Below are 22,271 nucleotides of genomic sequence, written 5' to 3'. Positions count from 1 at the left end.
TTCTTATGTCTACACTATATACTTTTCTTATATCTACATTATATACAATCATAGATATTGACAGGGAAAATGAGAAACTCACTAACTGACGTGCATATGAATACTGGTGCTTTTTTCTTTCAGAAACAAAAAATAAGTTTAGAGCCAGGTATGGTGTCACATGCCTGACCTGGGATCAGGAAAATGAGATCATCACTGCCTTGCTCTCACCATTCCTCTGAAATCAACTTCCCACTCAGCACAACCTTAAATTCAACTTGAGTTCAGGAGAGGAGATTCCTCTTAATGGTACAAAAGAAGCAAATAGAGTCTGACCTCAGGCTCCCCTTCATATAGTCAGTGAGCACATGCATGCAAATTTTTCCTCCATCTCTAGGTTCAAATTCCCCTCTCAGGGTGTGGGAGCTCACAGCTCCATCCGCACAAAGGGCTGAGACCTCTGGGGAAGGCAGGTGTGGTCCACAAGATGAGACTGCTGGGTGTTCTCCTGTGCCTGGTGACAGGTCCCCATGGTGAGTGTCCTCAGTGTGAGACAGGGGTCCATGGGAAGGTGAGGAAAGCAGGTGACTGACAGGATGGTTTTCACTTGTCTCCAGGTGTTTTGTCTCAGGTGCAGCTGCAGGAGTCAAGGCCTGGCCTGGTGAAGCCCACAGAGACCCTGTCCCTCACCTGCACGGTCACTGGATTCTCCATCACAACCGGTGGTTACAGTTGGAATTGGATCCGTCAGCCCCAAGGAAAGGGCCTGGAGTGGATGGGGTACATAAATAGCAATGGTGGCACTAACTACAACCCATCCCTCAAGAGCCGCATCTCCATCTCCAGAAACACAGACAAGAACGAGTTCTCTCTGCAGCTGAACTCTGCCAGTGCAGAAGACACAGCCATATATTTCTGCACAAGAGACACAGCGATTTGGTACAAGTGGGAGCTCAGACAGAAACCTCCCCGTAGGGGCACTCGGGACCAGCAGAGGGCGCTCAACACACATTGTTGTAAGGAACCAATTTCCTAGCAAGTATGGAGAGTTAGTTTGGAGGGTTTTCTTTCCGAATGAGTAACATCTCCATCAGTGGCCACAGGAAGAGAGATTTTAAGGATCTTTTATGTGTCTTGTCACTCAGTATTATGTTTACATGATTCAGGCTTATTTTTCCCCCATCTATGTCATAATGGATTGCACAGTAAAGTATTTCCATGAAACCATTGACTACAACTCAACTGACTTCATGGACTCATTACTTTTTGGGTGGAGTAGCTGCTATCGATGCATAACATACTGCTACTATATATATATATATATTGAATTTCGGGAAACTTTAACTGTGCTGTCAACTTTGGAAAAAGTCATCCGAATTTACTGTGTTGAGCTGATACTGTACAGGAATGGACACCCATATTGGTCTAGAAATGTTAAGTTTTTTATTTTCATTTTTAAATTTTTTTTCCATTTGTAAAGGGGAAACACATAGTATTAAATATGTAAGGTCCTATCTAGGTGGTTTTGATTACAGAAAGTCATAATGTATTCTCTAAATAATGAAAAAAGAATAAGATAAGACTACAAGAGCAAGATGCAATTTAAATATATTAAGGGACAATTTTCATCTTCAGAATTAATGATTATTTTAATCTTACATCATTGCTTTTTCGCTTTTACTTTCCTTTTTAGTTTTATTTTTGGATTCCCTATTTTTAATGTTCATACAGAGATTTCTTTAACTGAAATACCCAATCATTTCTTTGATGTGAAAAACTATAATAGTACACAGGATCCTAATGAGATAATTAATAATGTGAAATAGGAATTAAAGGGCTAAAGGTGTAGGGAAAGTGGATAGGGTGGTGGAAAGGAAATAAGGGAGAGGAAAAAAATGTGAGAAACTGAAAAAATGGAAATAAAGTGTTTGTAAATAGGGAGGGGAGAAGGGGGTGAAGGGAGAGCAGGGCCAAGGGAGAAAAGTGAGAATCAAGACCTATCATGTCAAGATACTGGATCCCAAAGATGAATGTAACTGTATTGTATACCTAGATTGTACCAATACACTCAACAAAAATGAAAAAAAAAAAAGAAAAATCAGAGCATATTTTTAACACAGGGAGGCCCTGTGAATCTCACTATGCATATCCACCTCTCTCCTGGAGGTACTGAGGAAGAACTTCATCATGTAGATTTGTTCCAGGTATGAACTTGTGATCACACTGAATAACTCACTTGCGCTTCTGTGAGAAGTTCCACATTTGTGCATTGAAGTAAACACTGACACCTGTGTCATGTGCTGTTTGAGTGTGTGAAAAATTAAGATTATGAATTTTAAGTCAACATCATAACATAGCTATGTAAAGTTCTTATTTTATCCAAATGTTATTTTCACCAGACCTGACCTGCAAACTCACATCTAATCTGGGTTTTAAATCTTTCCTGCTTCTCACCCTCAGTGCTCTCCATATAGCAGGACAACATGCTAAAAGGGCTCAGCATTGTTTTAATTTAAATTTCTCTAATGGACAAAGTATTGAATATATTTTCACATACTTATTGGTCATTTGAATATCTTCTGAGAGATGTTAAGACCTCCACCCAGAAGCGAAGTAAATAGATGTAGTGCTAATGGCCTCAGGTTGGTCAAGCTCTTATCCACATGAAATGCTGACCAGAAGTGGAAGAATAAAGCAAAACTTATAGAAGACCATTATTTCCTGCTGAGTCCTGCATCTCTACAGAGGAAGATAAACCAAAAACAAAATAATAATTGTTCTAAACATAACCTAAACATATTTAAACTTTATGGAACATGTAGGTACCAAAACAGATGAGATTTTCCATCAAACAAGAGATTCTAGTGTACCTGAGAGGAAATAACTGTTTTAAGTTTTACAAATAAAGTAAAGTGCAGTCACCTGTCATTAGCCATTCTGATCCGCAATCAGTTCCCTGCTTCATTATCTCCACCTTACAAAGGGCTCCTCCTCGATGCCCTGATGTAAGCTCCCATCCTCTTTAATAAATTGGAGGATGACCCATTCATAAAACGGGAATAACGTTCACCCTTATCTACTGCAAACATTGTGGTAAATTTGACACAGGCATGTTATCTGAGACAGACAAATTACCTGAATTACCAGCAAGAATATAGTAATTGGCAGGATCTCTAACAAATATGTGGGATTGATGCTGTATGAAGCACATATTTCCCAGGTGCCTGTGTCTTTGAGAATGAAGATAATAAGCAAAGGCTGGAAAATTCATTAATTAGACAACATTCTTTTAAATTTCAGTACATGTACTGTGTACTACGAAAAACATGGGTAAGTTTACAAATATCCATGCCCAGTTCAGTAAGAAAGAGCCTATATATGAAGTCCTTCGTACATGTACTGTGTACTACGAAAAACATGGGTAAGTTTACAAATATCCATGCCCAGTTCAGTAAGAAAGAGCCTATATATGAAGTCCTTCTAATTTTATAAAATTTAAATAATGAAAACTGCTATGATCTGCACCGCATAGGGTCTGAAAGCTGGGGAGAACAGTGGGAGATGAAGAGGAACAAAGAAACCACAACTCTTCTTGAAGCTTGGGACCAGGTGGAACCATAGCTTGTCAGGATCTAAAGGCCACCTGGAGTTCTGCGCTCTTTATGGTGGAAGGGAAGCAGGAAGAGAAGGAGGGCAAATAGTGCTACGTGGCCTCCCTGACCTGGGGGAATTACTGCAGTTGTTTCATGAGGGGCATGGGCAGGAAGGTAGCAGGGAACAGGGGAGGTTACGCAGTGCGACTGTCTCCTGGGGCTGTGCCATCCAGGGTCTACAGCATTAGTCCAACAGACTCTCTAATCTATGGAGGAGAAGTGGGCAGCGAGGAGAAAGGGAGTAGGGAGGAGGAGAAGGACCATCTCCAGGCTCGGCCCACAGGAGAAAAGTGATACAAAGTCATTTCAGTACCACAATATCTGCTTGGGAAATTACAAAAACAGGAAATTTCGGAGAGCTAGAAGATTTGAAGAAATGGATTGCATATATAGCGAGACAATTGTGAAGGTTAAAACAATATTCAACAAATTCTATATTTTGGTTCAAATAGATTTCAACTACACATCAATAAAGGATAACAACTCAAAACTAAAAAATTTATAAATTATAATACCAAGTTGACTGACATAAAATATTTCAGAATCATAAGAATATACTGCAAAGAATCCTGCTCCCTACACAGATTGACAAAAGAACGAGAATGCAGAAAAATCATGCCATGTACTCTCATTAAAAGAGTTGGTGTGCTAAGCATCACCAAGCATTTGGACTGTGATTTAGAATAGTTCAGGGAGTTGTTGTGATTGAGTTGTAAGGATTGTAGGCCCAAGGGCTTGATTAATCAGATAAAAAGCTCTTAAAAATATTGTATAGAGATTCTATTCCTCTGGCTTTTCCTGCTCATCAGAATAATGTAGAAAATTAACTGAATCTATAACTCATTATCATGTGGAAACCTTACGTCAACTGTCAAATGTTAATTTCAACACAAGCAGGAAGGGATTATCATGTCCTTAATGCTGTCGATGCCTCAGAGTGTCCACCAGCACATTCACATGTGCTGTGATCACTACAGTCTCTGAGACAGCCAAGCCCTGGACCTACTTTACAGCAGGAGGCCATGTTAATAGGGCCTCCCACTGCTGAAGAAAACCAGCCGTGCCCTGACCCTGCGGCTCTGCAGAGGAGCCCAGCCCTGGATGCCCAGCTGTTCCCACTTGGTGAATAGGCTTGAGAACAGACAGCTCACCCTGCAGCTGGCACTGGGCTGGGTTTGCTGTTTCAAAAGGTGACTTATGGAGAACAAGAGATACTGAGTGTGAGTGGACATGAGTGGAATAAACAGTGAACATATTTTACAGCTTCATAAGCAAAATTCTTCTGTGTTTACAGGTGTCCCGTGTGAGGTGCAGTTGGTGGAGTCCAGGGGAGGCTTGGTGCACCCTGGTGGGTCCCTTGCCTGAAACTCTCCTGTGCGGCCTCAGGATTCACCTTCCGAAATTACCGCATGAGCTGGGTCTGCCAGGCTCCGAGAAAGGGGCAGGAGTGGGACATAGACATTAATTGTGATTGTGGTAGCACGTAGTAAGTGGACTCTGTGAAGGTCCGATTCACTGTCTCTAGAGACAAAGGTAAGAACATGCTATTTGAGAAAATGACCAGCCTGAGAACCAAGGACACGGCCGTGTATTACTGTGCAAGAGACAGAGTTAGGGGAACTCAGTGCGAGCACCGACATGAACATCCCCACAGGGGTGCACACACCAGGCAGGGGAAGCTCAAGACACACAGTACATTGAGAGTACTGTACCATCGAAGGGAATAATAAAGGGTAGAGAGAAGAGGACAAGGGGCTGGGTCTCTTCAATAAGGAAGTGGTCCAAGGGCAAGGGGCCAGGAGGAGGGGAAAGGGACATAAGTAGAATAAAGTTATGTCATGTTTAAGAACATTGTAATTTCAATTAATGTGAACATTATATGCCATAGGATGAGCTAAGGAAAATTAAAAATGGCAACAAGAATGAAAAATGGAACAGTGAAATTGGAGGAGGGCGAATAGAGGGGGAGGAAAGCAGAAGGGGATTTAGAAAAGGAAACAAGCTGTAGTGTGTGCATGGAACCATTCCCCGAGATGATTATAAAGTGCATGAACTTCAATATGTAGTCATAAAATTTAAAAAATTAATAAAACGAGGCAAAAGGATATTTCCTGTCAGGATCTGGTCCTTCTCAATATCACACTTGTCCCTGATACTTCCATTGCATGGCTCTACCCTTACCTCGACGTCTCAGACAAGGTTTTGTTGTTGCTGTTGCTTGGATAGGAGAACATATCCTCAGTTGTGCAGAGCTCAGGATAACTTGTGTGAGAATGACTCTGCTGTGTTCATCTGGCCCAGATCCTGGCCCGGGTCTGTGGAAGCTGTTAAAGGGTAAATAAAAGTCGAAATCTAGAGTGAGGACAAGTCAGTGTGAGCACAGGCACAAATCTCCCTTCGGGGTGATCAGGGCCCACACACCACACTCTTTATAGTCCAGGGATGTTCAGTCCCTTCGGAGGCTGCGGAGGAAACCTGTGATCAAGAGATTCAAAATCTGGCCCTTCCAGGGTCCTAGTACGGAGCAGCTACACTCAGACCAGCTGCGATCCTAGGTCCTCCTTAGTCTTCATCCTCCTGTGACTCATTTGCGTTTCAAATCTACTGAAGTAATTCACATATCAATAATTTTACCAGTTAAATATCCAAAGTCCATCTGTAGATTGCACAGACCATGTATGTCCATAGTGTGCATTAGATGAACTCTCTGCAAGTGTACCAAGTCCAAGCACTGTGGCCATGGAAGCCTCCATCTGACCTCAAAGCAGACCTGAACATGTGCAGGCTCAGGTAGGAACCTCTGCAGAAGGCAGAAGCTGCAGAGACCCTCCACAAAGGCAATGGCAGCAAAAGAGTGGGTAGAGAGCCTCCAAGAGAGGTGCCCAAGAGCAGTGCCTTATAGACCTTGCAAACTGTTGCCGTGTTGGACACAAGGCACCTGGCCCGCAGAACCATGAGGATGGAAACCTGCTATGGGACACTGCCGGCACCTGCTTGCACCCGTGTGGACTCTTGTAGGAGCAGAGCTCTGAAAACATGTTGATGGGCTGAAAGGACCATGTGAAATGAGACGTAAATTCACACTGACATGAAGTCAAAGGGGATTACTATGGATCATTAAGGGGTAAACATTGGTCCAGTCAGGTTGTGCTTATTATTGTTTCTCCTTACTCCTTTGTATCAGCTCTTTAGCTTGCAACTGTCCATGCCTTGGAAGGCTCAGCACTATAGTTGGGAAACACTCAACTTGTTTAATTTCATGATGACAAATTAGGGAGAATCACATGAAAAATCTCACCCATAATTCATTTAGATGGCATTTACATCAGGCTTTGAGAAGGGTCCTAAAGAGATTTAAAACTTTGGAGTGGTTATGAGGGAATAGGATGATGTTAGTAAGAGATAAAGACATGGGAGTGGGAGGACGGGATAGAAAACTATGGTTGGAAACCACGGGCCCCTCAGAGTTTATAGATTGGAACTCATCTGTGCCCTGGTGGATATCAATAATACATGGTGTCTTTTCTGGGAAATTTCCCAGGGATACTTGATTCTTAGTTGAAATCAGGACTGTCGTATCATGAGCATATCACTTTTTTTTCCCTCCCTGCAATGTAGGGACACAGTGTGCATTTCTCCTGTGACCTGAGGGTGCACAATCTAGACAAGGTCTGGGAGCACACAGCTATCCCCCTGGGGAAACCAAATCTGTCATTGCCTGTTCATAAAACTCTGTGTCCACAAATACAAAAAATGCCTGTATTTTATGTAAAGTGTACCTTGCGTGGTATTTTTTGAGCAGGTGTAATAGAACACATTCCTCCCAAGATTGTATATGTGTGAAATTCACACTCTCATGTTTCAGCACACTCAGCCTTTAGTAATCTGTAAGTCACTAACAACTTAATCTTCTTATTACATGGCATAGGGTGACCTCAGCCCCAGGCAGATAAGTCTATCCCTTATTTTCTTGTGTAACCTCAAAATTTCTAGGTTCCATATTTTTATTGCCTTGCAACTTCATTCTTTCGGTGTGCTGAAAATATTAGTAATTTACATTTAATCCAGTTTTTTTGTTATAGTTGTACTCTGTGTTGTAAAAAGAAGACACCAACTTTTTCATGTGTGTGCGTTTGTGTGATGAAGAGTAGTTCGCTTTACAATAAGCAGAAGCTTAGAATATTTGATTAAACATTAGCAGAGCAACTGAAGATTTAAACTGAAATGTTTTGCATCTTGTTTCTCTCTGATTGTTAACATTCTGTGTATTTTTCCCATACTGGGAATGAAAATCAAGGCCTCACAATCAGTAGGCAAGGCCACCATTGAGCTGTATCCATGGCTCTATTTGCATACATTGGGAAATTAATCAGCATTAATATCCAAGAATGCTAACTCACATAGACATGTGTTGGTATTTTAAACAAATATTTGAGTTAAAGATGATCAAGTTTGATGGAGTGTGCTCTTTACGAAAATGTTGAAATACGAAAATTAGTGTAAACAACATGAAGGTCATGAGCTGCCTGGAGATAGGATGCAGGAGGGAAGCAGCAGGAGGGAGGGATGGCAGAGGAGCCCCAGGAAACACTGCAGGATGACACGTGTGTTCCCTGCTCTGTCCGTGTGTGCTTGTGGAAGAGCCCTTGTGTGTTAATACTTCTCAGGTGCACACTTCATAGTTGGGCAGTTTACGTGTTCTATCCGATGAAGCTATCACGGTAAACTAACTCTAAATATAGATAAAGAGTGAGCGAGTTTAGGACAGTTGAAACTGAGAGATTCATGGACAGGCATCCACATGAACACTGGCTCTGTTTCCTCTCAGCAAAACTCAGCAAAGTCACATTTGTGCTCAGCACTGAAAGAGGGGAACAGGAACATCACCAGGTGCCCCTCTCTGTCCAGGAGCTGGAACAGGAAGCAGTTTGTTCACAACTTCGGAGAGCCTAGGCCCTGATAGTGTGGAGAGCATTTACAGCGCATCAGCTCTGCTATAGAAGAGGAAACTGTGTCCCACACTTCCATAATTTTACATGAATTTTACTTTCATAATTTTCCAAGCAGACAAATTTAATAGAAAGATGCACGCTATGTGTACATGACAAATAAAAGTAGATGGAAAGATAAATTCAATACATTATCTCATAATGCGTTTTCCTATTATCGTAAATGAATTCATTGGTACCAAACTGTCCCACCACACTCTCACTGGATGTGGGCACTGCCCTCTCTGTTATCCATCCCCAGTGCTGTCTATATAGCAGAAGGTCATGCAAATAGGGCACTCGGTACTGTTAAAAAACAGCCCAGCCCTGTCCCTGCAGCTCTGCAGAGAGCCCAGCCCTGGATGCCCAGGTCCTCCTCCCACTTGGTGATCAGGATTGAACACAGGCAGCGCAACATGGAGCTTACCATGTGTTGGGTTTTCCTGTTTGCAATTTTGAAAGGTAAATTATATAGAGCAAAAGATACTGAGGGCGTGAGTGTACACAGTGGGCGTGTGTGACAGTTTCCTGAGCAAGATGTCTCTGTGTTTCCAGGTGTCCAGGCTGAGGAGCAGCTGGTGGAGTCCGGGGGAGGCTTGGTGGCACCTGGGGGGTCCCTGAAACTCTCCTGTTTGGCTTCGGGATTCACCTTCAGTGGCTATGCCATGAACTGGGTCCGCCAGGCTCCAGGGAAGGGGCTGGAATGGATCTCATACATCAGTAATAGCGGTGGTAGCACATACTACGCGGACTCCGTAAAGGGCAGATTCACCATTTCCAGAGAAAACGGCAAGAATACGCTGTATCTGGAAATGCGCAGCCTGAGAACCGAGGACACGGCCGTGTACTACTGTGCAACAGACACAGTGAGGGGACCTCAGTGTGAGCTTAGACAAAAACCTCCCTGCAGGGGCACGCTAGTCCAGCAGGGGTCACTGTGGTCCATGGAGAACCAGGCAGGGCCCCAGCAGCAGGTGCAGAGAAGGCAGCAGAGGGGTGAGGGCTTCCTGTTGGCCTCTGGGGTTTCCCTTCCGTATTAACATCACACGACCTGAGCAAACCTTTAAATGCATGAGCTGCAATGAAGTATCCAAGGATAAGTGAACATTCCGTTACTTTTATTGAAGTATGGAGTTTCACCTCATATATCTAACTTGCACTTGATGGGTAAACCCTGGTCCCTGGTGTGATGACCTCAAACACTGGGAAACACGATCGCAAGTAACTTGGAAACTTTGTCAACTGCATTTTCTTTTCAGTGTCAACTCATCATCATAAAAAATTGTACCTGCTAATTTATTCTCACGTGTGAGGAATTGACTCATACAAGAATACATGATACAGGTTGAGGAATTAAGTCCTTCCCAACCCAATTGACAGAGTCTGAAAACGCCCAGCTCTCTCTTCTATCCTTGGCCACCGCAGGATGTCTGGTCCTCAGGCTCAGCCCCAGCACCTTGTGGAGTCCCGTGCTCAGGGAGGAGGGAAGAGAGAAACTGGGCTGGACTCAGGGCAGAGTCCAGGGGCCTTGCTGTGCTCTTCCTATCCGAGGGGGCGGAGCAGGGGTTGGACCTACGCTTTTCCTTAGGACTTCAGAAATTGTAACAATTTTAAAACAGACTGTAACACTTCTCCCTCTAAATCCCCCCTCTCTCTGTCTCTCTCCTCTTTCTTTCTCATCTCTCATCACTAGGATTCAATCTATATATCAGTAAAAGGTGAAGAATACATGAGGGAAAGTGTTCAAGTACAATAACATTCATTTTTCTAAGAAGATTCTCATGATTCTGTGTTCATACATTTTCTATATTCTGTCTCACTTTTGTCTCAGTTAATTCTGTATTTGCATCACACATGTATTCTCAAATTTTCCTAAAACAATCAAATATGCTTCCATACTTAACATCGTTCTTACAGCTATAATTTTCTGTGAAGAAATTTTTTAGTGAACATTAGTTCATTTCCACACCCAATCCCCACACACGAACATTTTAGTTCTTTTTGTTGACCCCCAGTCTCTTGATCCTATTCCCACTTCGGAGATATTTGTCAACTCAATATCATGTATTTAATATGCTATTTGTTATGAATTTTTCACATTAAAGTTTTGTATTAAGACTTGTTTGCAGTACATAATATTTACGTCCACTTTAGAAAGTAGGTGCTTGTGCTTATCACATCTTGATTCCTGTTATTCCCCTTACCCTCCCTTCCTTCCTCCATATTGGGTTTCTGATGGTAACACACTCACACACACTCCTGTACATCTCTGTATGTATTGAATGGATCAGAATGATGCCAAGATTCTACTTTAATAATGAGGAGGTGGAATATAAAATCAATAACAGGAAATAATATAAATCCAAGGGGAAAATTCAGTAAACACAAGGCTATGTCCAGGAAGAGATCAACATAACTGCTTGGCCTCTACCTCTCTTTAATAACAAAAATGAAATTACACAATCTAAATTAAAAATGGAACATGTGTTCCATGTCTCTACCAAAAACTCTTGGTAAATAATTCAAAAATGGAAAAATGAATAAACGCACTGGACTCAAACAGACGTGTGAAGAAACTGAATATTCACAATGACTTAGATGGCACATGTCCTTTACAGCTATTGCTATAAAGGAATACTCAGTAATCTGGGTTACTACTCTAATTGTCCCTGACTTATCTAGAGGGCTACATTGGATGTGGTTCTCCAGAGCAGCAGAGATAAACCAGGCACGTAGCGACAGCACACAGAAAGAGACATTTCCTTGGGAACTGGCTCACAGGACCATGGAGGCTGGAAAATCCCAGCTTTGCCCTGTGGGCTGCAGGTGGAGACCAGGGAGCTGGAGGTGCAGGCACAGTTGCAGGCTGTCCGCTGGGGAATCCCTGCGGATTGGTGACACCGGTGGTTTGGGCTGTGCAGGCTCTCCTGGTTAATGAACCTCACACACACGATGGAGGGGAACCTGCTCTTCTCAGAATTCATTCACTCAAGTGTTGGTCAATTCCTAAAAACTCCACAAGGAGACACATGATCCTCACAGAGGACCAACAAGCTGACCTACGAACTCCATTAACAAAGTCCATCCTCCAACTTTTGAGCATAGCCCTACAATCTGGTACAACACAATGGTGAAATCTTAGTCTGTACACAGTCTTTTCACCAACATCTTATGGTCCTTCAATAGAGAGTACAGTTATTTTTTAATTGCATGTATACAAAAAATAAAACACCGTGAGATTTTGAATGATAGAAATCTAGATTTTCTTCAGAGATTTATACTATGCCATGCACGTAGTAACAAGAAATGGAGCCAAGATGTAATAGCACATGCACTGGGCATGAGGTGTGAAGGGAACACACACACTGTCACCATCATGGAGGACACGGTAATAGGACAGGGATATAAAATAAACACGCTGAAGCCTCCAATTTAAACTTGCAAGGATAATGCCAGCCGAAAACATGGGCTACAACACGGATACACCTGTACATCCGGGCTCTGGTGTGGAGATTTGAAGGACATACAAGAAAAAAGACCTGTCAGGTTAGATTTTCATGATCATTGAGATCAGATGAAATTCACAGAATCTCTGCCCATGGACTTTGAATGTTTTATACTCTAATTTTTAAAACATAGAATGTTTATCATTTCATTTATGATAGGCTACCTTAGTGTTCTAAACTGTTGTTTCTCAGGTTGTATTCTGTCTTTCACAAGAGGCTTTCTCATGACCAGTATTTTGAATATTTTCCATTGCTAGAATATCTAACAATCTCTGATCTCACTAGCTTTGCTTTTGTTTTTCTTGTTATTTTTTGAGACAGAGTCTCACTATGTGATTTAGAATGGCCTTAGATTTACTATGTAGCACTGGCTGGCTTTGAACTCATAGAAATCCTGCTGCCTCACAGTCTTAACTTCTGGGATTATAGATTTGCACTTCCACGCATATCTGGATCTCTCATTTAAAAAATGCAGCGGATGTAAAAATTTGTGGACAAGTTGGGAATTGTCCTTGAATGTTTTTATCAGAAATCGATGAACATTTCACTTACATTATTGATAGTATTGGCCTTCTTCTATCTTGGTTTTTGAGACAAGGACCGGGATGTTCCAACACAGAATGTGGTCCCATTTGTGGTGTTCTCTGGGGCCATCTGAAGGTCAGGGCCAGAAGGAGCTGCACTGAGTGAGCAGGGCAGGGCCCTCTTCATCCCAGCACATTCAACATCTCTGAGAGGCAGGTGGGGATGAAGCCAGATACAAAGTCTCATATGCCCTTGCTCCTTGAGTATGTCCCTACATCTTCCTCCTGTCTCACTCTTGACTGGTGTAAGGTGAGCTGCTGAGGTGATTTTCTAAACATTCTATTCAGGCTGCACATTTAGAAACTTGAGTCATTATGAAACCATGAATCTTCAGGGAAAAGGTTCTAAGAGGGAAGATCAGAACGTCTGTAGTCCATGAGAGGTCACAGCATTTTCAGATAGTAGTAGACATCTCTGATTACAAAAAGCCAAGAATGGGCTGAGACAGAGATACATGAACTCCAAGAAAATTCCCCAAATAAGTTAACTGTGAGAATGTAGGGAATAAGATCTAGAAGTTGTCTTTGAAGATTACACTCAAGGATGAAGCAATATGTTTTTAAAAGGCAGTCATGGAGACATGGACAGAGATGGCACCAGAAGACAGAAAGCATAGTTAGGTTCTTAAATATTTTTCTCTATCTCCACCAAGAGCTCAGCAAATACACAATTCTCAGCCTCAGCACAAACTCTCCCCTGGAAAGGCACGGTTTAGTAAATATACTCAGCACATAAGAACGCTTTCTGGACATGGACACATTCATGTTAAAGTTGCCAATGAAAACTGTGCTCAGAATGAACAAAAATTTGCTCCAACTCATTTTCTCTGTGTGTTGAAGTATGAATACCAGAGAAGATACAGAAAAGTGTCTTTGGGGTGTTCCTCTCCCCAATGCAATTGATCATCATAAGAAAAACACTCTCCTTGGAAGGACCAGAATGCTCTGTCCTCTGTCCACCTCTTATACCCTCACTGCCACCTCCATGCAAAGCAACCCCAGGCTCAGGATGAAAAGCCAGACCTGGCTGAGCAACCCCAGTCTCCCTTCACAGGAGCCTTCATACAGCATGGAGTCCTTGGTGCTGCTCCTCTGCCTGATGGCGGCTCCCTGCTGTGAGTGTCTCTGAATTTCAGGAGAGCGAGGTGGGAGCAGGGTGTGTGGTTTGTTTGATTGATGGTGATGCTTCTTGTCCCCAGGTGTCCTGTCCCAGGTGCAGCTGAAGGAGTCAGGACCTGGCCTGGTGAAGCCTTCGGAGACCCTGTCCCTCACCTGCACAGTCTCTGGATTCTCTTTAACTAGTTATGGTGTGCACTGGGTCCGTCAGCCTCCAGGGAAGGGACTGGAGTGGATCGGTGCGATATGGAGTGGTGGAGGTACAGTTTATAACTCAGCCCTTCAATCTCGAGTGAGCATCGGCAGGGACACTTCCAAGAGCCAAGTCTCACTATCATTGAGCAGCCTGAGATCTGAGGACACAGCCGTGTATTACTGTGCAAGAGACACAGTGATGGGAAATCAGTGTGAGCCCAGACGCAAACTTCCCTGCAGGGACTCCCAGGAGACAGGGGGCAGGCAGGACACACTGAGCTCTTGTTGGGCCCTGGACCAGGTGCAGTATCCTGGGTCTGCTTTGCTGTTAGAGTCTGTGGTTTTCTCTTCCTGTCCCCAACATTGCTAAAGAACTTCTGCAGTGTAAGCTTCTATAGACTTTGGATTTTTAAATAATTTAATTTCTTTTTTATGAGTATATGTTTGCAGTACAGCCAGTTTACAGTCAACTTCAGAACTGGCTGCATGTATATGATGCTGCTGGATCCTTTAAAAACGCTGTATCCTATTCATCATTAACTTGACCCCCCCATCTCATTTCTCCATTTTTATTCATGTTGATATTATTGAACTCATCTCATGTTTATGACATATAAAGTTTATATTCATTTATTAGGTTCATGTACATGACACATACATATCCTAATTTTTTTGTTCCTATCTCCTATTTTTTCATCTATGTTCTCTTGGACTCCTTCCCATTTGCAAGAGATCTGCCTATTGCCTTGTCTCCTAGCCATTCTTAACTATGCTTTATGTTTATATTTTGCCTCACTCAAATGAGAAGTACTATACGGTACTTAAGTTTTTGTGTCCGATTCATTTTACACAATATTATATTTTCCATGTGCATCCATCTCCCTACAATGTCTCAAATCCGTCCTTCTTCATAGCTGAGTAACATTCTATTAAATCTCGATACCACATGCATCCTCTGTTGATGGGCATACAAGCTGCTTCCAGAAATTAGCTCTTATGCATAGTGCTGCTATAAACACCAGTGTGCACATTTTGCTTCGGCACAATGTGCTTAGCTCTTTCGGGATGATATCTGGAAGAGAGAGAGCTGGGTCTTATGGAATTTCGATTGTGAGCTGTTTAAGGAATTTCTGTCCTGAGTTACACAGTGGTTGTACCAGTTTACATTCCCAGCAACAATGAAAGAGCCTCTTGTTTTACCTGCAGCCACGGCAGAATGTGTTACTAGTAGATTTTTTTAATGATTGTTGTTCTGTCTGGTGAAAGATGGAATCTTAACATTGTTTTAGTTTGAATTTCTCTAAGGGGCAGGAATGTTTAATATCTTTTCCTATATGCATTGGCCACATGTATGCCTTCCTGTGAGAGATACCTGTACAATTTACTTGCCTGTTTCTTGTCTGGGTCTTTTCTTTTAGGTGATCTGATGTTTTTCAGCTTTTCATACAGTCTAGGTATCATTCCTCTCTCTGAGGAATAGCTTGCAATAAATTCCCCATTGTGTCTGTTGTTTCTTCGCTCTGCTAATTCAGTGTGGAGACGCTTTTTGATTTGATGTGATCTCAGTTTGTTAATTCTTGGTGTTACTTATTGTAGAATTATGGTTCTGTTTAGGAAATCTCTCTTAAATGTATGACTTAATGTGTTCTATTTCATTATCCAGTAGGTAAATATTTGTAATTGCTCAGACAATGACAAACATTGAAAGAAATGCTGCTCTGATCCAGGCTCTGCATGTTCCAGATTCCATTGTGCAAATTCATATAAGCAGCAAAATCACTTTCAACTTCAAAATCCCAAACTAGGATTATTTTCTCAGTTGCTTTTAGATAATCTCATTGCAGAAAAAAATGAGCCATCGGTGCACACATTCCCAGTTTGCACAGCAAAATTCTGCCAGTTGCAACTCTTTCAAGTCCTTTCCATGGACAATAAACTGCCCTATTTCCATGTTTCTGTATTTTTTCTTTTAAATTAGATACATTTTCATTAAATAAAAATGAAACTCAACTAGCTGAATTAGTGCGGAGTCTTTGCATTTCTATGATCTTGCTATCCTTCCTCCCCAGCCCATCACCTCCTTGCCCAAGGCTCTCTCTGAGGACTCCGCTTCTTTGTAGCTTAACCGGTCTCCATATTTGTTTTTTGAATTATGTATTGTTTTGCCTTCTCATATTAGAGAACCAGGCAGTATTTACACATAGGAGTCTGACTCCTTGAACAGCATGATGATTTCATAATCCATCCATTTTCCCTCCTGGCTTACTGTGCACCAACTGAATGCCCTGAAACCACAGACCAATCACACTTTTCCTCTTTTTACTTTTGGATGTTGGGTATTGTGTTCCAGCAACAGAAGACTATTGCAACCACTTTGATTTTGACATTAAAAATCACCCTTAAAAGAAAGATTGCAGAAGCATTGCCCACAGAGAAAAGGCATCATGACTGGTGTCGTTATTCTTCACAGAGGCTTTATGGATCATTTTTATTCCATGACATTTTCTTTGTTCTTGGAGGCCACAACATTGTGTTTACTGATATGATGGAAGGTTGTGTGTTCTCACAGTGACAGACCACAAAGGGTTTTCATTTCAAAAATTCAACTGGGACCCCACGATATTTGAATTCAAAAAAGTGTGCTACAGTCTTCCTAAAAGCCTTGGAATCTGGCATTATCTTAAAACTTACTAGGGGAGGAAATCCTTTGAAGGATACATTTCCAAATAGCAAGGCTTCATCCCAGGGAGATTCTTTTTCCTGTGAAGATTTTCCTTCCTCAGTGATCTTGTCTAGAGTCACCAGACATTCTTCATGCTGCCTCCGCATCAGCACTCAGAGACGGACTCCTCGCTCTCACATTGTGCAATCAATAATTACCATGGGATTGTCAAACCAACAAGACCTGGCAGCAAACTCAGCATCATAGTCAGACTGTGTCGTTTAATCAGGATCATGATAAATTTCCCAACACATGATTTAGGGGACTATCAAAATTTAAAAAATTTTTCTCATTGATTTTATTGGTACATTTTAAGTATATGGTACGTTTACATTCATAACTGAGGTCTTGGACCTTTACATGACAGGTCTTGGTTCTCATTTTCCCGTTACCCCTGCCCTCCGTTCCACTCCTCCTCCCTTCCCTATTTACAAACACTTTATTTCCATTTTTTCATTTTCTCATATTTTTTTCTTTTCCTTTATTTCCTTCCCCTACCCTTCCCACTTCCCCTATGCCTTTAGCCCTTTTCTGTGTATTTCACATTGTCAATTTATAGCATTAGGATCTTATGTACGATTATAGTTTGTCACACCAGAGAAACTATTCGGTATTTACACATGTGTGACTTATATATTTCACTTAAGAGTGTGACCTCAATACGCATCCATTTTCCTATGAGTGACAGTAATTTCTCATTCTTTATGGCTGACTACTATTTCTTTTCACATAAAATGGTTTATTTAATAGTCATTTTATTTTTGTCCTTCACAGTTATTGTTGTAGTGGAATGAGATGCTCCTGACTGGAGAGCAATGAACATCACTGATTTTCCCCATCTATTAACCTAATCACTTTTATTTATTTTGCAGGCAAATCGTCAATGTGACCTCTTCCTGGAATCTTTTCATGAGTGTATTGTCACCAGGATATAAGTTGGACAAAACATTCAATTCATTACTAAATATTTTTAAAAGGAAACGGGAAATTTTAGAATAAAAAGTAATTACCATAAAAACAGGCAACTTTGGATAGTGGAATATGGGACAGTGCATTACAGAAAGGATGTTATAAGCTGAAGGAGTACCCTCAAAGCACCAGTGTTTAAAGCAGTAATTAAACCAATAATGGTCACTTTTATTATCATCCATTATGGAGAGAAGACATTTGGATGTGACATGATTTGCAAGTCAGGCACAGCCGTACATTTATTTACACCAGAATCACCGCAAGCACATCGACAATGCAGTGCCTATGATATTAGCAAATCTAGGACAGCACTCAGGGCGAGGCTCTTTCCATGCAGTCGTGGCCATGCAAGCTGCCCATCCATAGTGGACACATTGCCGTGTGGAGCAGAGCTGTGATAGTTCAGTGCCCAGGATCAGCATGTGGGCAGAATCAGGCTGATGAAAGAAATCTGGATGAGGCTTCAGATGGAAATGAGGAGAAGTGTACTGGAAAGTGAGGGTAAAGACATCTTTTCATCCAGTGGGGAAAAAGGGTGTTTATGTCCAGGTGTATGGTGAATGTCAGAAGTTACCAGGAAGCCGTGAGACATGGCGGGATAAATCTCCTAAGTACATGCTGAGGGTTGAGAATAGATTTTCCTCATTTCTAATGATAGAATGAGTGTAAACAGCAACAGGATATAATGAAATATCAATTCAAAAGGAAAGGAAAATTTAAATATTTGGAAGTGTCCCAGCCTGGCCATGTCATAACGAGAGCAAAGATTTCTTAGGGCCAACACTGAAGTCTTGTGATAAGGAGAGTGGCATAGACTGAGACAAGCCTAATGCTGCTGAACAGGAAAAGAGAAAATGATTCCAATGGTATTTAGAGTCTTCCACTCCCACACAAGCCTAGAATACACGGACTTGAGGTCATGACAGCCATAGATGGTCATGCTGTCATTTCTAGGGTTTCCTCAAATATCAGGTAGATATATTTGGGGACCACATTCCTGAGACACAGCACGTGTGGCTCCTGTGTGTCCAAGCGCAACGTGGGCCTCCATGTTTGACACAGCAGAGTGCACAGACAATGTATGTCCATGGTGTGCATTAGATGAACTCTCTGCAAGTCTACCAAGTCCAAGCACTGTGGCCATGGAAGACTCCATCTGACCTTAAAGCGGACCTGGACATCTGCAGGCTCAGGCAGGAACCTCTGCAGAAGGCAGAAGCTGCAGAGACCCTCCACAAAGGCAATGGCAGCACAAGTGTGGGGTGAGAACCTCCAAGAGAGGTGCCCAAGGGCAGTGTCTTGTAGACCTTGCAAACTGTTGCCCCATTGGCCACAAGGCACCTGGCCCGCAGAACCAGCAGGATGGAAACCTGCTGTGGGACACTGCCGGCACCAGCTCGCACCCACATGGACTCTTGTAGGAGCTGAGCTCTGAAAACATGTTGATGGGCTGAAAGAACCATGTGAAATGTGATGTAAATTCACACCCACATGAAGTCAAAGGGGGTTACTATGGATCCTTCAGGGTAAACATTGGTCCAGTGAGGTTGTGCTTATTAGTGGTACTCGTTGCTCCTTTGTATCAGCTCTTTAGATTGGAACTGTCCATTCGTTGAAAGGCTCAGCACTGTAGTTGGGAAACGCTCAACTTGTTTAATTTCATGATGACAAATTAAGGAGAATCACATGGAAAATCTCACCCATAATTCATTTAGATAACATTTACATCAGGCTTTGAGAAGGGTCCTAAAGAGATTTAAAACTTTGGAGTGGTTATGAGGGAATAGGATGATTTTAGTAAGAGATAAAGACATGGGAGTGGGAGGACAGGATAGAAAACTATGGTTGGAAAGCACAGGCCCCTCAGAGTTTATAGATTGGAACTCATCTGTGCCCTGGTGGATATCAATAATATATGGTGTCTTTTCTGGGAAATTTCCCAGGGTTACTTGATTCTTAGTTGAGATCAGGACTGTTGTGTCATGAACATATCACTTTTTTTGCCTCCCTGCAATGTAGGGACACAGTGTGCATTTCTCCTGTGACCTGAGGGTGCACAATCTAGACAAGGTCTGGGAGCACACAGCTATCCCCCTGGGGAAACCAAATCTGTCATTGCCTATTCGTAAAACTCTGTGTCCACAAATATGACAAATGCCTGTATGTGATGTAAGGTACTCCTTGTGTGGTGTTTTTACAACACCAGCAATAGAACACTCTCCTCCCCAGTTTGTGTATGTGTTAAACTCACACTCTCAGGCTTCAGCACACTCAGCCATTAGTAATCAATGAGTTGCTTCCAACTTAATCTTCTTATTACATGGAATAAGGTGACCTCAGCCCCAGGCAGATAAGTCTTGCCCTTATTTTCTTGTGTAACCTCAAAATTTCCAGGTTCCATATTTTTACTGCCTTGCAACTTCATTTTTTTGGAGCACTGAAAACATTATTAATTTACAATGAATCCAGTTTTTTGATTATAGTTGTAGTCTGTGTTGTAACAAAAGAGACCAACTTTTTCATGTGTCTGTATTTGTGTGATGATGAGTAGCTCACTTTATAATAAGCAGAAGCTTAGAACATTTGATTAAACATTAACAGAGCAACTGAAGATTTAAACTGAAATGTTTTGCATCTTGTTTCTCTCTGATTGTTAACTTTCTGTGTATCTTTTCCATACTGGGAATGCAAATCAAGGCCTCACAATCAGTAGGCAAGCTGACCACTGAGCTGTATCCATGGCTCTGTTTGCATACATTGGGAAATTAATCAGCATTAACATCCAAGAATGCTGACTCACATAGACATGTGTTGAGATTTTAAACAAATATTTGAGTTAAGCATAATCAAGTTAGATGGTGTGTGCTCTTTATTTAAATGTTGAAATAGAAAAAATAGTGTAAAGCATCATGAAGGTCATGAGCTGCCTGGAGATAGGATGCAGGAGGGAAGCAGCAGGAGGGAGGGATGGCAGAGGAGCCCCAGGAAACACTGCAGGATGACACGTGTGTTCCCTGCTCTGTCCGTGTGTGCTTGTGGAAGAGCCGTTGTGTGTTAATACTTCTCAGGTGCACACTTCATAGCTGGGCAGTTTATGTGTTCTATCTGATGAACCTGTCACGGATAAACTATCTCTAAATATAGATAAAGAGTGAGCGAGTTTATGACAGTTGAAAATGAGAGATTCACGGACAGGCATCCACATGAACACTGGCTCTGTTTCATCTCAGCAAACAGCAAAACTCAGCAAAGTCACACTTGTGCTCAGCAAAGAAAGAGGGGAACAGCCACATCACCAGGTGCCCCTCTCTGTCCAGGACCTGGAACAGGAAGCAGTTCGTTGACAACTTCGGAGAGCCTAGGACCAGATAGTATGGAGAACATTTACAGAGCATCACCTCTGCTATAGAAGAGGAAACTGTGTCCCACATTTTCATAATTTTACTTGAATTTTACTTTCATAATTTTCCAAGCACAAAAATTTAATAGAAAGATGGATGCTATGTGTACATGACAAATAAAAGTAGATGAAGAGACAAAGTCAATACATTATCTCATAATGCGTTTTCCTATTACGATAAATGAATTCATTGGTACCAAACTGTCCCAGCACACTCTCCCTGGATGTGGGCACTGCCCTCTCTGAGTTATTCATCCCCAGTGCGGTCTATATAGCAGGAGGTCATGCAAATAGGGCCTCGCTGTGCTGTTAAAAAAGAGACCAGCCCTGACCCTGCAGCTCTGCAGAGAGCCCAGCCCTGGGTGCCCAGATCCTCCTACCACTTGGTGATCAGGATTGAACACAGGCAGCGCAACATGGACCTTACCATGTGTTGGGTTTTCCTGTTTGTAATTTTGAAAGGTAAATTACTTAGAGCAAAAGATACTGAGGGCGTGAGTGTAAACAGTGGACGTGTATGACAGTTTCCTGAGCAAGATGTCTCTGTGTTTGCAGGTGTCCAGGCTGAGGAGCAGCTGGTGGAGTCTGGGGGAGGCTTGGTGCCACCTGGGGGGTCCCTGAAACTCTCCTGTTTGGCTTCGGGATTCACCTTCAGTAGCTACTGGATGGGCTGGGTCCGCCAGGCTCCAGGGAAGGGGCTGGAGTGGATCTCAGCCATCAATTATGACGGTGGTAGCACATACTACGCGGACTCTGTAAAGGGCCGATTCACCATCTCCAGAGACAATGGCAAGAACACGCTGTATCTGGAAATGAGCAGCCTGAGAACCGAGGACACGGCGGTGTATTACTGTGCAAGAGACACAGCGAGGGGACCTCAGTGTGCGCCCAGACACAAACCTCCCTGCAGGGGCGCTCTAGTCCAGCAGGGGTCACTGTGGTCCATGGAGAACCAGGCAGGGCCCCAGGAGCAGTTGCAGAGGAGGTAGCAGAGTGGGGGGGGACTTCCTGTTGGCCCCTGGAGTTTCCCTTCCGTATTAACATCACACGACCTTAGCAAACCTTGAAATGCATGAGCTGCAATTTAGTATTCAACGATAAGTGAACATTCCGTTAATATTGTTGAAGTATGGAGTTTCACCTCATATATCTAACTTGC

The 22,271-nt window shown here is 42.4% G+C and overlaps 4 gene segments (V, D, J or C); all 4 read left to right on the top strand.

Moving 5' to 3' along the window:
• The first annotated feature begins 413 nt into the window (after positions 1–413).
• LOC104865053 lies at positions 414–8,585 on the top strand. The segment is given in 4 exon segments: positions 414–512; positions 597–995; positions 4,927–4,980; positions 8,461–8,585. Coding segments are annotated over 4 exon segments (624 nt in total).
• A 387-nt stretch (positions 8,586–8,972) lies between these two features.
• LOC104865054 lies at positions 8,973–9,660 on the top strand. The segment is given in 2 exon segments: positions 8,973–9,082; positions 9,176–9,660. Coding segments are annotated over 2 exon segments (585 nt in total).
• A 4,097-nt stretch (positions 9,661–13,757) lies between these two features.
• Positions 13,758–14,391, top strand: LOC104865055. The segment is given in 2 exon segments: positions 13,758–13,825; positions 13,910–14,391. Coding segments are annotated over 2 exon segments (528 nt in total).
• Positions 14,392–21,476: 7,085 nt separating this feature from the next.
• LOC104865056 lies at positions 21,477–22,101 on the top strand. The segment is given in 2 exon segments: positions 21,477–21,574; positions 21,668–22,101. Coding segments are annotated over 2 exon segments (480 nt in total).
• The last annotated feature ends 170 nt before the right edge of the window (positions 22,102–22,271 follow it).

Source organism: Fukomys damarensis, unplaced genomic scaffold, assembly GCF_012274545.1.
Source record: "Fukomys damarensis isolate Sample0158 unplaced genomic scaffold, DMR_v1.0_HiC HiC_scaffold_25, whole genome shotgun sequence".
Classification (NCBI taxonomy): domain Eukaryota; kingdom Metazoa; phylum Chordata; class Mammalia; order Rodentia; family Bathyergidae; genus Fukomys; species Fukomys damarensis.
Note: the sequence above shows the minus strand (reverse complement) of the source record. Positions and strands in the feature narration are given on the sequence as shown.